At 41.3% G+C, this 15873-nt stretch overlaps 2 protein-coding genes across 4 annotated transcripts; one reads left to right on the forward strand and one right to left on the reverse strand.

Moving 5' to 3' along the window:
* LOC5520002 lies at positions 1-10864 on the forward strand. 3 transcript variants are annotated; one of them, XM_048725054.1, is made up of 14 exons: positions 1-586; positions 3019-3201; positions 3671-3826; positions 4600-4785; positions 4866-4957; positions 5375-5501; positions 5815-5967; positions 6194-6294; positions 6538-6629; positions 6938-6986; positions 7058-7098; positions 7197-7755; positions 8021-8653; positions 8831-10864. In XM_048725054.1, exons 1-14 carry the CDS (start codon positions 356-358, stop codon positions 10419-10421), a joined length of 4194 nt encoding a protein of 1397 aa, XP_048581011.1. In that variant the 5' UTR covers positions 1-355; the 3' UTR covers positions 10422-10864. The 3 variants fall into 3 exon arrangements, with proteins under 3 accessions (XP_048581011.1, XP_032220832.2, XP_032220834.2); XM_032364941.2 differs by having other exon boundaries at positions 2-586; positions 8021-10864; XM_032364943.2 differs by lacking the exon at positions 1-586 and adding an exon at positions 2430-2617 and having other exon boundaries at positions 8021-10864.
* Positions 10865-11223: 359 nt separating this feature from the next.
* LOC5520075 (D-glucuronyl C5-epimerase B) lies at positions 11224-15766 on the reverse strand. Its single transcript, XM_001639881.3, has 2 exons — positions 14788-15766; positions 11224-12651 (listed from the first exon to the last, which is right to left on the reverse strand). The coding sequence occupies exons 1-2, from the start codon at positions 15617-15619 to the stop codon at positions 11621-11623; spliced, it is 1863 nt and encodes a 620-aa protein (XP_001639931.3). The 5' UTR covers positions 15620-15766; the 3' UTR covers positions 11224-11620.
* Positions 15767-15873: the final 107 nt, after the last annotated feature.

Consider the following 15873-nt stretch of genomic DNA (forward strand, 5'->3'; position numbering starts at 1 on the left):
GAAAAATAAAACTCAATACTCGATCACGCTCCATATCATATTATATTTGACAAATGACGCAGTAGTAATAAGTTCATAAAGCGATAACAAGAGATGGATAACTGCTTTACAGAACACACATCTCCTTGTCGAATGCTAAATAGGTGTATTGGAATCTAGTTTCTCCTTAACATCAACTTTGCGCGGCAACTCGACTCCAACCACAACACAGTCGTCATCTTATGAATGAGAAGGTAAACCTTGCGACCTCCGAAGATCAACGATGTCCTCGTTATTTTTAAAATCAACTCCGCAGATGACGATCTAAAAAGGTGGATAAATTAAAAAGGAAATAGTAAACAAAGTATTTCACATTATGGCTTCTACAGAAGAAGAAAAAATTTTAGACATTCTTCGAGGAGTCCAACTTGATCAGTTCCACAGGCAAATTGTAGATCGGCTGCATGTCACCCGAGTAAATCATTTTGATCATGTTACTGAAGAAGACCTAGATGGCTTAGGCATGGCAAAACCGGCTCAACGAAGGCTATTTGAAGCGATCAAGAAAGGAAAGCGTAGGAATTTATTTGGGAGTTTTCGTAGAAAGGTAGGTGATGTTGATCGTGGGGTTGATTCGTGAGTCTAAGTTAGTTGCGTGTTTGGGGTCGGAAACTATGACATCTTCTTGTAATATAAAACTACGGCTTTTAGAAAAATATGACATGGTATTAGACTTTTTTTTTATTCATGCTTAATCCCTCGAACGAAGCCACTGTGAACCAGTGTTTTGATACCGCGTTTTGATTCAGCGTATCTCCCAACTAACTCAAGTTGATTCCACCATCTGTTTCGAGTCGAATTCAGATCAAGAATCAAATGACACTTTGGAACCTTTGATCGGGGTTTTTGTCGGCTGAGCTAGCGCACGTGTAGCATTCTATTTACGTTTCAGGATGGAGTTATGCTTGAGTAAGCGTATACTAAATGTTTACACCGTAACTACGATTCATTAGCCTTTTTAGTCTAAGTACAGTACACAGAAAAGTTTTCAGGGTCAGCCAAAAGGAGTAAAATATTTAAAGTACTTTAGATCTATTAGTTGGTCTCTTGGGCTGAGTTTCAGTTGTAGACGTCATGTTTGTTGTGGTTTCTATCGACTCCCACACACGTCTGCACACGATTCACACCTTGAAGTTAGAAGTGTTTATTTTCCTTCCTAAAGTCCATTATATTTCGCGTGTCATTAAATATAATTGAGATCTTGATAAGAAAAGCTGTTGGCATCTCTAAAATAAGAGAGCAGTTTGTGTTCTATAAAATATATTCAATCGGTCAATTGTATTTTTAGTTTTTCTACGTGTGTTTACTGAGATATGCTAATACAATAACCGCCCGCCTACTCATATATATTGTATAACCATTTAATAAAAAAAAATACAAAAAAATATGGCTATAATAGTTTTAATTGCTAAAATATTGATTTTATTTTTTTTGCATAAGATTCTTAATCTCTTGGAAACAGCAAAAGTTCAGTGACTGTGCTGACCTCCAACCATCATCAATACTCTATCGGCATGCATTTCATGCCTACCTTTAAAATTCTTAATTGACATATGTTCCTCTCATGGGATCTACTTTGCCCAGTTTGAGGTTTTCACAGCAACACAGCACTTGGCTGAGAAAGTATAGATTACTGATATCTTGCTGGTAGAGATAGAGGTTATCATTCAGGGCTTTGCCTTTTGTTGGAAATCCTGCTTATCATTGGAGTAGCTGTCATCACACTTGCTCATCCTTCATGAGATAGGAGATAAAGCCCTTTGGGATCACTAATACATGTAGATAAACTTTACCCAGACACACAAACTTGTTCTATCAATTTGTTTAGGGCCTCTTGTTAGACAGGTTGTCAGTTGTGACCCTAAGATAACACCTATTTCCTATAAATCACAAATTTACTTGTTTATTGTAGGATGTGCTATGCAAAGAGGTGTAGATAAGGAACCATTTTTAATCAGTGTCAACATGTAGATGTAGGCTCACATTATTTCTGATAGCTGTGAAAATTTCTTATCTTGCATGTCATCTTATAAAGTGTTAGAGCTTGTGGCTAGAGATAAAATCTATCTTGGCCAGACATATCTACATTAATTAGATCAGAGGCATAATATCCCCTGTTTGTGGATGTTTAGATCTTTAGAAATTTGGAAATAAAGTGACAAGAAAGCTAAGACAACTAAGGCTTAAATAGATGTAAGAAACAATATATCATGATAAAATAGGACCCTTGGATAATCATTAAGAGAGCAATGCCTTACTTTAATGATATTGACCCTCATAAGCAAAGAATCTAAACTCATCAAGCCCACTAAAGTAAGAGAAAAGATTCAAGACACTTTTTTTTCTTACATTTTTTGTCGTTTTAAGAATTTCTTCTTATTCAATTTGATATCTTTACTTGTGTATTTTAATTTTATCAGAGTAAGAGACACAATTCACTCACTATTCTATCTTTCAATTTTGATTATCAAGTTTACAATGATGCTGTTATTTTATCTACTATCTTAGAGGTGTCTTGTAAGATAGCCTTATCCTGACCTTGTGATGTGTTAAGGAAAGGGAGACACATTAATAATAGGTCAGTCAACACAGTGAGTGTGGCTTTCAAAAGATACCTACAGCTTGCATTACCAAGAGGACAGATATTAAGGTCCTGGAGTGTTAATCACTTGCACATCCAACCAGGGACAAATATTGTCTGAACAAATATTATGTAAACCTTTTTTAGATATGGTTGCACACATGTTTAATATATAAATAACACAATTCTGGTCACAGAAAACCGTATGGGTATGAGAAGCACATAAACAAGAATATTTTGTATATTTTTGTGCCCCCCCCCCCCCCCAATATGTCTCTGAATCGTGCCCCACCCCCCACCCCCAATATCCCAAGACCTGCTATGGCACTGAAGTCATGACATAGCTGGCAACTTGCTTCTTGTGGATCATAACTCTCTTATCCAATATGCCTCAACAGAAAAGCAAGAACAAGTTACTGCCAGAACCCTCTTCCTATCCAAAGTCCCCAATAACAACTCCTGCTGGCCCCTGCTTGACTTGCCTCATCACCGAGAGCTCCTTGGTGTTATATGAGATGATTGGTGATGGGGCATTTGGATATGTGAGGAAAGGACAGTGGACAACAGACACTGGAACAAAGGTGTGATATACTTCACTGTAGTTATTAAACAGAATATTCCACAGTATCATGGTATCTTTTTATACAGTAACAGTATTTTGTGTTGTACCATGTCAGCAAATTATTATTTTAAAGCCAGCAACACCACCCTTGCATCACCATGATATGTGGAGCACAGCTTAGCTTGCTTGCAGACAGTACTCAGTGTTATCATCGCAAAAAACCCTCTCCATTCGGTGATAGGCGCCATCTTGTATTTTAAGCCGCATAGTACCTGGGGGCGAGTGCCAAAATGGACGCAGGGCCCCCTGCGTTTAATACAAGATGGCGCCCCAATCACCGAACGGAGAGGGTATTCCGCAATAATAACACCGGGTCCCACCTGCAAGCAGGCTAGGCACAGCTCACAACTTGCGATTTTGGAGCTCAAAGCCAGCATCTGATGAAGATCCCATACAAGAGATTAAGCTATTTTTCTTTTTCTCTTCAGGTTGATGTAGCTGTTAAGTGTCTGAAGTTTTCTGCCGATGCAGCCTTCATACAGATGCAGACAGACTTCATCAAGGAAGCTAACTCTATGGCATTGCTAGACCACCCTCATATCATCAGGCTTTTTGGAATTGTGCTGTCTACCCCTATGATGCTGGTAAGGTACCCTCGAAGTTGATTGGACAGAGAAAGTGTATTTCTCTGCTTTTCTCTACACATGTACATATCCATTTCGTAGTTGGACAGACTCTTACCCAGTTGCTATTAGGAGCACAAAGGGTTATTGGGAGATCACAATATTTTTATGTTTTTTTACAGAAAGCTTTAAAGTCCTCCAAAAAAACTCCTTCTGCCTAAAAATATGTACCTTTTCCTCTATGTGCCATCCTCTATGCTATATTGTTTGAATGACTGAAAACACAAAAACGACTTGACACATCATAAAATTATTAAGAAGGGATACACTGTATGAAACATCTAAAATTGTCTGCCTTAAATAACATGCCTTACATTGTATTACTGTTTCAATAATGTATAAATCCTTATAGATGTTTACATCTCCTAAAATGCAGCAGAAATAAGTGTTATATGCCTGTGCTAGTGTAGTGGGAGGACACTTCCCCTCTGTCTGCTTCTACATAGGCATAGAAAGCTGCAAAGTTAGGATTCTAGAGCCCCTTATAAGTACCACAAAAATCTTCATTTCAAATTATACACATACACAGAGGGTGCGCAGGGTGTGGCAGCCAAAAGGTGGGTCATTTTGCATACATATGACTGCACCCCCCACCCCACCCAGGGTACGCACCTGTTATGGTTTCCCTAGATCCAGTTGACATTAGTTTCTTGGCCATTCAACTCAATACTTTGGACATCATGTTTTAGGTAAACACCTTCAGAATTTTCTATTCATATCTTTTGTATGTTTAGGTGACAGAGCTCGCTCCTCTTGGCTGCCTTCTGACGGCTCTGAGGAACAACCGACAACGCTTTATGGTGTCTACACTGTGCGACTTCATGATCCAAGTAGCATCAGGAATGGCGTACCTTGAGAGCAAGAGGTTCATACATAGAGACCTGGCAGCTAGGAACGTTTTACTTGAATCGAACGAGAAGGTACGTACTATATAGTGGAAATTACTAGGACATTCTACATCTATTTATTTGTATTGATTTTTATCTGAAATATATTCCAGGTCAAGATAGGTGATTTCGGTTTGATGCGGGCCCTCTCCGTTGAAGATGACTACTATACTATGAACCCGAAAGGCAAAGTTCCTTTTGCTTGGTGAGTTGAGATGACTGCAATGCGAACTTCAAAGACTTCATTTAGACACTCACAGAGACGAACCCCCCTCCCCCCAAATGGAAATGCCAACTGAGCTCTTAAAGCTAACTTGAGGGGTAGAAATGAACCTTGGTAATAGAGCAGCAAACTAAGCTAGACAATTCCCTCTCCCTTTTGATGGTTTCACACAACGAGCAAACAAGTGGCGAAGTACTTTTACATTGCGCTAGTAGTTCTTTCTAATCCCTTAGAGGCCACCTTAAAGGCTGCTAAACATAACCCTAGCACTCTCCAAGGCTTTTCTGTAAAAAGCTCAGTAAATTCTCAGAAGTAGAATGCCATAATCACGATAAGCAAGTTTGTCTCCTTAATTCCTCGATTGTGAATGAATGCTGACACGCATATACTTGTTACTAGGTGTCCACCAGAAGCGCTCAAGTATCGCAAGTTCTCACACGCATCTGATGTGTGGTCGTTTGGTATCTGTGTTATCGAGCTGTTCTCGTACGGGGAGGAGCCGTGGCCTGGGCTGAATGGCGCGCAGGTTTGTGCTGGCATATTGGGATATCCTTCTAGCATAGCATTAATGGAACGTTAGAGAGATCTTTGAGTATCTAATCCGCTTACCCGTTCTTGTCAACCCTGAATCATTGCAATATCGAGATAGGTGTCATTCCATAAGCACATTATAGAGTAAGTAATAAGTGATTTGAATTTTTTTAATCATTGCGGGGTAATTTATTATTAAGTATACAAATGGCGATGTTATTTTGATTTGTATCTTGTAACAGATACACCGCTCTAGGACGGTTGAAAATGGAGTAATAAAGTGATTCCTATCATTCACATCTTTTCAGATTCTTGCAAAAGTGGACATGCCGCGATGCGAGCGCCCGCTAAAGCCAAGTCACTGCCCTTCCCTGATCTACAGTCTCCTGGTCTCCCTGTGTTGGGCTCATGATCCGTCCAATAGGGCGGGGTTTTCCGAGCTAAAAAAATCGTTGGAACAGGTGCGATCAGGGACAAACAAAATATAATACAATAGAACAATTGCCACGTTAGTAGTTCCACAATCATTTGCATTGTCACCGCCATCACCATAATCATCATCGTCATCATGATCGTTGCATCCACGCCATCATCAGAATGATAACCTAAACCTTTCTCGGCCTGTTCTTTTGCACGGTGTGCTCGAATCCGTCTTTAACTTGATCCGCCTTGTTTCACTCTTTTCAGGTTCGTCCCCATGATGTCCGTGCCGTGCATGGTTATGACAGCAAAAGTCCACAGAACCTGTGCTTCGAGGAAGGCGACAAGATCACACTTATAGAAGCAAGGTAAGTGAAGTACTTAGTCGCTTCATTATTGTTCTTTCAACGATCGCTGAGGTGTGACTTTTTGAATGATCGGAAACTGGGTGTGTTCTCTCTTACTACTAAATTATAACCCCGTCCCTTCATTTCATTTAGTACTGTCACGCAGTAACTGTGACGAAAGGCTCCATTAAAATTCGCTTGTCTCTTTGTCAATACCCGTGTATCTAATTTTGGGTCATGTAGCTAATTTCTCTCTGTCCCCAGTGCGGACACCTCGTGGTGGAGAGGACAAAACAAGAAGACTGGCCGAGTGGGAATGTTTCCTGCCGAACTTGTAGACGGGGGACCCAAACCTGGTAAGCAGAATTATCAGTACCTGTTTTTGCATTGAAAGCTATTCTACTGAGAAGTTTAAACGTCGTATTATCCTTTATCTGTATTCAATGCAAATGTATAATGTAGATAAAACAATCTACTTGATTTATTTTGCCTTGAGTACGATATTGTGATAATACCAAGTGAAGAACGCGAAAAAAACATAGTTTTGTGTTTCGCTATATGATATCACACGATGAGAAACCAAGGGAGAGAGTCTTTGAATATGATTTGCTTTTTAAATGATTACTATAAGGTTGTCATCCTGAGGCTAGCTTTGTTTTTGCAGGGACAGTGCAACAAATTTCTTCCACAAATATCTCTCCCTCTGTCCTCAGGTAAGTGTGTGATCTCTCTCTATCCAAACGTTTCAGCTTTGTATTTATACTAACAATTATCACTTTTACAGTCGTCTACTCAAGCCTGCCTCATGCGGCAAAACTTCTTGTGGTGAGTTATTGTCTCCGTCACTGTGTATCAAATATTTTTGTCTGATATTGATGTCGATAACCCCGAGATTGACATGTGGAAATCTTACCCATTTACAGATTGTGGCGAGAAGCACCTTTACGAAACACCAGTGCTCTTACCTCCCACATCCACTCCCACCTCTGACCCGACAAGCCCTGCCTCAAGCCTTGTCTCCCGGAACTCCACGCGTTCCTTAGAGAGTGATATCTCATCTCCAAGCGAATATGAAAGCGGCTATTGCTCAAGCATGGACGGGCGACGTTCAAACAGCACCTTCTCCCGAAAAGACCTCTCGTACTCGTATGAGAACTGTAACCCATCATACGAAACCATGGAAGCTGATGCCCTAGCCAGTCGTCCAATAACAATCCCGAAAAGCGGTGGCTCTTCTGAGCCCATGCCCATCCCACGGCGAGATATGACCGGTGCGAGGCAGAGGGTCTCCGACCTGCCCAGCCTTGATCGGCTGAAAGGTCGCATGTCTGATCCGCTGTGTCGGAGCCCCAAGATGGAGCGAGTGGCAAACAGGCGAAGTGATCCCAGCGGGAACACTACAAGCGCAAGGTGTCCGCTTGACTTTGCCAGCTCAAGGCGGGAAGTCGTTGATGAAGAGATCCCTCCTCCTCTTCCTCCGAGGTAGGAACTGATGGACGGCATAATGACTTGATATTGAATCGTAAAAGCTGTCATAGCCTGCCTCATCCGCATCATATTCTCGTTTACAGGCAGTATAGTTGTTTCTGTGCGTTTGAGAACTTCTCTCCCTCTGTTATTTGATACAACAACGACAAAGAATCCACCTACCCTATAATGTGACTGTATGTTTCCATAGTTTCCAGATTTTACCTCTCTCAAAAGCTGATGCAACGAGTTACTTATATTGTTGTCGTTTATTTTTCAGATCATTGAAGAGCAGTCCTCGGTCACGTGACCCGTCTCCACCAATAGCATCCAGCTCACCTGGTAGCACTAATATAGGCGAATCCTTTGCCAACGAAATGATCTTATTCATCAAGAGCTGCTCGACGGAATGTTTCGATTCCTCGACAGTCACCACCACAGATGTAAACAGTATTCGGACAAATAGCGACGAAAACGCTTCCAAGAGGCATTCCCTCGACACCACAGCCATTCCGAGAATGTCTGATGGATTTGACAACTTCGAGATCAAGCCTCGTAGTGCAAGCTTTGGAAGTCTTGCCGGGTATGAGAACCATGTGTTTAGGAAAGGACATCAGGACCAGGCCTGTGTAAAGTCCGCGATCTCTAAGGCTTTGGATGAGTTTGAGAGGCACGTGTATGGAAAAGATAAATATGCTACAGACACGGAGGACAGCACTGGACTTGAGGTAGAGACATCCGACACCTCGGATTACAAGAACTATCGCCTGAGATCGCCCGATGTCTATGAAAACATGAGCTTGGAGAAAAGCTTTGAGGTTAATGCAACATCTAGGAGCCAGTCTCACGATAAAAACAAACGAGGCCCAGCATTCAGAAGTCTTTCTCTTGATAGAAGTAAACCAGCCCTAACATCTAGGAGCCGTTCTCTTGACAGAAACACAACCAGTCCAAGATTGGAAACCAAGTCGAACAAAACTTCATCGCAAAGAGAAACCCTTAACGATGATGTATACTGTGACATGACAGATTCAATTAAAACATGCCTTCCTCCTAGGGAGACTCCAACAACAAGTAAACCAGCCCTAACATCTAGGAGCCGTTCTCTTGACAGAAACACAACCAGTCCAAGATTTGAAACAAAGTCGAACAAAACTTCATCGCAAAGAGCAACCCCTAACGATGATGTATACTGTGACATGACGGATTCAATTAAAACATGCCTGCCTCCTAGGGAGACTCCAACAACAAAAGAGGCTTCCGAAAAGGAAGTGTATTGTGATATGACATATGCCAGTAAAATAGACCCTTTACCTAGGCAGGCTCTTAGAGAGAAAGAGGCTTCAGAAAAGGATGTGTATTGTGATGTGACAATTGCAGATAAGGGAGTGTCCGCACCTCTGAAGCTACCGCAATACGAGAACCATGTTATTCCGAGAAAGATTATACCACCAACCATTGAGATGCTCAGGTCAAGTCAGAATAGGTACAGTGGTGCATGGGATGACGTCTTGTCGAAGTCAGTGCCATCAGCATGCAATTTGGGCCTGATTGAGCGGAGTATTGGGATAGATGGCACCTTCACCGCGGTCATTGGAGAGCTCAAATCAGAAAACAATCTTCGCCGCTCTTCCAGTACCGGGGACATCTACGAAAACTTGCAGCATCCTCTCAAGTGCGTTAAAGAGTTATGCCACCCTGTTGCACCGCCCAGGTTAAAGAAAAAGTTAAGGCAGGCTCGGAACGCTGTTCCCGAAAAGAAGTGGTCTCTTGGTATCACAGGTGAAGTCGCCAATGCGCTACGAAAACGTGAGGCAAAAGGAAACCAAGAAACAAAAGAGTTGAGTGATCGGTCGGTCGAGAATGAGCTTGTATCATCACATCGTGTTAATCTGAGGGTAAAGCCAGTGCCGCCTCGACCAAACAGTGGAGAACTGTGCCAAAAGGTAGCACCACTTTGCTCGGGAAGTGCGGAGAGAAATTTGGAAGGGTCGCCCCGTCTTCAAGCCTCAGACAGTACCATGAAGGCGGAGGAAACGCCCTGTCTTCCACACTCGGGAAGTATCTTGAAAAAGGAGGAAGATGCTCCTCGTCTCCCACCGCGCTACACGCCGTCCCCTGGAACAATGGTGCTAGGGACCAATAAGTTAAAGATAGATGGACGTTCTTATGAGAATATAGTCTCGTCGAACTCGAGGGGCCAACCAGTCCCGCCTCCTCCGCGCAAGATGACTAGCCCTTCGTTGCCCTCAAAGACAAGAAGTCTAGGGATTGACGATCAAATGGGATCGAGATTTGATCCAGAGCTTGAAAGCAAATTGCCTTTTACCTCGTCCAAGCCGTTCGGATTAAGCCTGAGGAAGGCAAACGGGCGACCGCCGGAACTGCCACCTAAGGCAAAATCTGGTGTGAAAACCCCAACAAGTCCATTACACCGTAGCAGCTCGTGGTCTGTTGTGCGTTCGACTGGCCTGCACGGTTCATCAGAAGATGATACCACGACTGGAGCCCGGCGGTACCGGCCGTGTCCCATCGAAAGCGGCAATACCTATGAGGCTCCTCGTCAGGTGGTAATGGAAAAGGAAGTGGAGGAGCTTCCACCGCCGCTGCCGAGAAAGTTGTCGAAGGGAATGTCCAGGCAAAACACGTGCCCAAACATGGTGCCCGAAACCATCCTGTAAAACAGCCAGTAAATAGTAAGATTAAGCAAAGTGTCGCAATGTACAGGTGATAAGAAACGTATAACCAATTTGGTGGTAATGACACAAATATTTTCTTTTAATAAGCCACATTTATAGAATTGGGTTAAATACATATTTTTTTTTTGTTTGTATGTGGAAGTTTTTTAATGGTAAAATAACTAGTCTTATCATCACGTCTGGTTCCCCTTGAGTTGTCTTTCTTGAGATATCCATGCATTTGCTGGGGACACATTACCTTAAGTAGATAACATAGACAATATCTATTATAGTATATTCTTTTTTATTAACTTATTTAAATAGAAGATTTTATAAGATTTATTGTACAGTAATATATTTTTACTAGATATTGCAAGGCAGAATTTAATTTGTTTAATAGATTAGTGTACATTTAGAGAATAAAAAATGGTATGATGCAAATGTAATATGGAAGACTATTCTCTGAATATTAGATGAGGGATTTTTGAAGTGAAAATTGTTAAAACTCCCACAAGCGATCATTACCTTGAACGTGCTTGAGGGTCCAGCACTTTTTCTCTTTGGTCACAGATCTTTAGAGCGCCCGAAAAGGCTGCTGGGTCTCCGAGCATACCAATAACCAGCTTGAAACCAGGCGTTGTTACCCGGGTGTCCTGTGAAATATTCAACACAGGGATGAAATAGTATGTTTAACGCCTCTGTTAAAAAGTGTTTGGTTGACGTTTCTAGCCCCAATTTTTACAAGCGCATACTGTGTACATCTCCGCACGCCATCTTGTGATGATAAAATAAATGACTTTGAGAATCGAATGAAATAAGAATTTATTAAATGCCTAATGTACACTAGAAGTATTTACACGACATTGATCTAGTTTACTCTCAACTTTCCCTCACTAACACCTTAACCAACTGTATACCAAGAGTTTAAGGTTACCGGCTTCGTGCAATTTTGGCTTGACTTGGATCATAGTCCAGTTTTTAACCTTTGCTGAAACCACTCGATCTAGTTGCATCAGTCTTATCTCTGATATATCAATCGTACTTTGCTTTTTTCCCTCTACTATACAGCCATCATGAACGTAGCTAGGCTTCACCTACAAACCCCCCACCCGACTATTCATTTTAATTAATAATACTAAGTTCGTTTGCTTTTGTCGAGTACCTTTCACATAGCCCGTTTTCTAAACTAGTGTACCCTCTCATCAATTATGCTTTGCACGTTTGCCTTTAGTGTAACCTGTCCATCTAACAGCCGTATCTTTCAGTACACGGTCGCTATCAATGCCCGATATAAAATGTAGCAAGCTAACGTGCAGCGTGTGGTAGTCCCAACGAGCGAGATTAGGGGGCGCACGCATAGACACGTGTCTCAGATCGTAAAACGTCCCTGAGCCTGCATCGAACATCAGTAAGAGCGCTTTTAGCGACTTCATTCCGTCGTCGAAAAACGCTTTCGCTTCTGTCTTTTTGGGCGCGGCCAATGTCAGATCGTGGAGTCCCACAAGTGAATAAATGAACCCGTTGAGGACATACAAGGAAGGTGTTGTTGGGTACTCTTCATACCAGGGGTACTTGTCCATGAACATAGCTCGCACTCCGCCCTTATTAGCGGGCACCCCAAATAGGGAAGTCGCCTTAAGTGCGGCTTCTAAATAGACACTATTGTTCGTGTGGTAATAGGCCCGAGTAAGGAGTGACATTGCCTGTCCCTGAGCCATCGCTGAGTACCAGCCTGGTGCCATCTCCACCCCTTCCATAATCTTGCGCTTCACTGTGATTGGCCAACCACCGTTTTTGTCCTGATTACGGACAAACCAGTTGGCTGCAGCCATGAAGAAGTCCAACCTTGCAGATCGGCTAAGAGTTATGTTATCGATACACCCGCTTCCTTTGAGAGTTATAGTCTGGATCTCAGTCACGGAAAACTTAGGTGTATTTTTAGGTTTCTTGTTAGGAGATTTTTCAGATAACCTAAGTCCTTTCCGGAGATCCGTGTCCAGATTCCGTGTGATTTTCCGCCAGCCTTTCCATGTGCCTATACCCATGAAGATCTCATTTTGCTTTACAGAGATCATCTCCTCATCTGAGGTATAATGAATCAGGTGCTGCGTGTTATGCTTGGTTTCTATAGAGACGGTAATAATGACATCCCCAGTTTGCTTAAGGTGGAAAGAGAGAACATATTCTTTGGTCGAGCTGTCCAAGTGAAGGGATACTCCCTCACCTACGAAACCTGAAAAAGGTAACCAGCATGAGAAAAAGCACATATGAATTCCCCAGGGTCGTAGCAGGGGGGTGCAGCACTGGGGACATGTGCCCCCAATATTTTTACAAATTATAAGGAGGGGGCGTGGCTATGCCCACCAATTTTTTCTTAATGTTGTGCCCCTCCCCACTGGGATATATGATCAAATAACATTTGTGACCAAGATACACTTTTTTTTCATTTAATTATAAGTTTGAGAAGAACTTTCTGAAATATCTGCTTAGGACAGGGCAACAATTGGTCACAGAGTGTGATTTTTGTGAGGGCGTTTGTTAACCCTGTAATGAAATCTCTAGAAGAAGGGCCCAATAAATAAGGAGATAAATACATGGATTTTAGCTCCAAACATTTCTTTTTAAAATGTCAGTTCTAGGGTGGAGGGCTAGGCCAAAATGCCACTAAAATACCAATGTTGCATATTCTAAGGTTATCTTGGCTATCTAGTCATTAGGCATAACTACAATCATAGAAATTTGTTGACCACTATTGTTGCAGCAAATTAATAAACCTATCTAAAATGATAACAACTTCTTTTATAAATTATTAAAAACAGGCTGATGATTGAATTTAGGTAGCTAGTTGTAAATAGCTTTTTCGCACAGTTAATTAAAAAGTAGAAATTTGCTGTGCTTTAACACATAAAAAAACATTGTACGGTACACATGGAAATTAGATTGAGCTTAGCTTCTAGGAAAAGGATCAGCTTTTGAATAGTACATTAATTCTACAGTTAAACAGTTATCTATATCATTTTTTTTTGGCATTTTTCTTTTCAAATTTAGGTAGTATACAACGTACCATTGCAAATAAATTAAGTTACTGTGCTTGTGAGTGGCTATTCACTCAAACCTCTTATACCATACCAAATCAAAGGCTTTGTATAAAGTTGTGTTAAAAACCAAATAAATAACATTTGAGTAACTCAGGCAAAATTACACCATGGCTGAAGCCATCAGTCACCCCCTGCTGTTACAATGTTTGATGAAAGGCTGAGAACAAAAAATTATATAAACAGTGAATAAATTTTCGAGAGCACAGACACAGCAAACAAACAAAATTAATCAGATGCCATCAATGATGGATAAACTATCACAAAACCTCTGTAATAAGCATGCTTTTAAAGAATGCAATCAGATGGTTATAGCAAATATAAAGAAAGACAGGGCCTTTGTATTACTTATTAACATGCTAAATTGAGAAAAAACATCAAGGATCAATTTGCATCTTGACCCTCAGGCCAGATATAATCTAAACAGCTATGAGAAAGATTCGAATAAGATTTCGTGATGAGTGTTTCGACAGAAACACTCATAAGAAAGAGTATGTAGCATAAACATAATGAAAAAAAGAAATTTAATTTTTGTGAAATTGTTTTTAAAGCAATCAATATGTCTACAAAGCGTAAGCGGAAATTGAAGGAACAAATTAATGTTTAGAAATTTTGTCTAAAAATCTCACTTTTAATAATTAAAAAATAACCTGTGACACACTCACTACTTTGAAGTATAAGAATAAATCGGATGAGGAATGACAGCTAGAACGAGTGTATATATAAATGACAAAATTTATGGAGGCTAAGATTCTTTTTAGGTTTGATAACTCTGACTGTTATCATAAGTACAATTTTATCAATTATACGGGAATGGAGCGATGAAGTGGAAAACAATTGAAAATGCCCAAGCATCCATTTATCCACTCTAAGGGACTTTGAGATAACAATTAACGCGCAAACGTGTAGACAGGATATCTTGATTGCTTTTTGACATATGTAAAGAATAACTATCATTCCAAGTAATAAAACTTAGTGCGTGAATCACATCAGAGCAACGTGAGTCTGCGAATTAAAGAACACCACAAAACGACCATAAAATCAACGATCCATAAAGCTTTAAATAATTAATGGCGAGAATCGAAGGAGCTTGCGTTTCAAATTAACACTCTCTTAGAAAACCAGAGCGACGAAGGAAATTCATAGGGTTTCATATTACGCGTTGGACACTACACATGAAATATACTCACGCACAACCAGACCTACTGCTGTTTTGCAACAGCGAAAATCAGTAAAACAGGAGAGTAACAAATCTTACAATAATAACCACCCACCTTGAGTCCAGAATTTAATAACCCGAGAACCCCTTTCCTCGTCGACAATATTTTCGACTTTATTGGGTTCCGATACGACCCAGTTTGAGTCAAACACGCTTTCGGCGTCTTCAAAGAGCTTGACTTTGCCGGTGTCATCCCGCTCAGCGATGTAGCTGCTGTAGTGCGATAGTCCGTACTGTGCAATTTGTATCGGGTAATAATGGCCATTTGGGTTCCACTGCGAAGATACAGGGACCTCTTCCTTGCCGCATATGCATTTCACGCGAAGTCTTCCTTCTACATGATAACCTTGAAACCATAGGAATGTTCCCTTCGGGTCGTATTCGAATTTCGATTCGTGAATTTCGCTGTACGAATGTCTCCACTCTAAGACTTTTTTCTCTTTCTGCTTCTGCACTTCGCCATATATTTCAAAGTATTCTTTCACGAATGAAAACGGCACGTATGGCTCGCCTGAAGATGAGTCCAGCCTGCCTTGTAATTTCTTTTCTCCGCCGTTGACATTTACCTCAAGAATCTCATAATGCGTCTCCTTCGGACACTTGAGCTCGAAATGTTCTTCCCTTTCCTTTTCTTCTTGGTACGCCTGATCTTCACGCTCCCTTAGGGCTCTAGAAATAAGCTCAGAGCAGTAGAGTTGTGGGTCTGGCAGAGTCGCAGACTCTTGTTCTCGGGCGTGTTCTGTGATGGCTTTTAGTCGAGTTGTTGTTCGTGGATTTGCGGCTCCGAAGAGCTGCCACGATATGTACAAGGTGAAAACCGAGCTCAGAATACAAGCAAATGCAAGCTTCAACGTTGGCCTGTGATACATCAAGGACGAAAAGCGCATCTCAGAGAGCCCGAACTGTGGAGTTTTGCTAACAGATGGTTCTGGTGGCTATTTCATCAACACTGTTCCATGTGTTTTAGATAAACAACCACAGTCCACTGCCTCCGCCATGTTGTAATAAGTTGACTAGAGCCAGGCTCTTTGTTGAGGTACCCTGCGTCGTACACAGGAAGTCCGGTGGGGCAGATCGTTTCATAAAGTTTTTTTGTTCAACGAAAATGCGAAAATACTAATAAAAAGATTTTTCAGCCCGT

This window comes from Nematostella vectensis, chromosome 3 (assembly GCF_932526225.1).
Source record: "Nematostella vectensis chromosome 3, jaNemVect1.1, whole genome shotgun sequence".
In the NCBI taxonomy this organism is placed as follows: domain Eukaryota; kingdom Metazoa; phylum Cnidaria; class Anthozoa; order Actiniaria; family Edwardsiidae; genus Nematostella; species Nematostella vectensis.

Coding starts and splice junctions, on each gene's coding strand:
- LOC5520002 (XM_032364941.2), top strand. CDS start 356: ATGGCTTCTACAGAAGAAGAAAAAATTTTAGACATTCTTCGAGGAGTC. Junction 5,502..5,814: donor CTGGGCTGAATGGCGCGCAG/GTTTGTGCTGGC, acceptor ACATCTTTTCAG/ATTCTTGCAAAAGTGGACAT. Junction 7,756..8,020: donor CCTCCTCCTCTTCCTCCGAG/GTAGGAACTGAT, acceptor TTTATTTTTCAG/ATCATTGAAGAGCAGTCCTC.
- LOC5520075 (XM_001639881.3), bottom strand. CDS start 15,619: ATGCGCTTTTCGTCCTTGATGTATCACAGGCCAACGTTGAAGCTTGCA. Junction 12,652..14,787: donor TATTAAATTCTGGACTCAAG/GTGGGTGGTTAT, acceptor TACCTTTTTCAG/GTTTCGTAGGTGAGGGAGTA.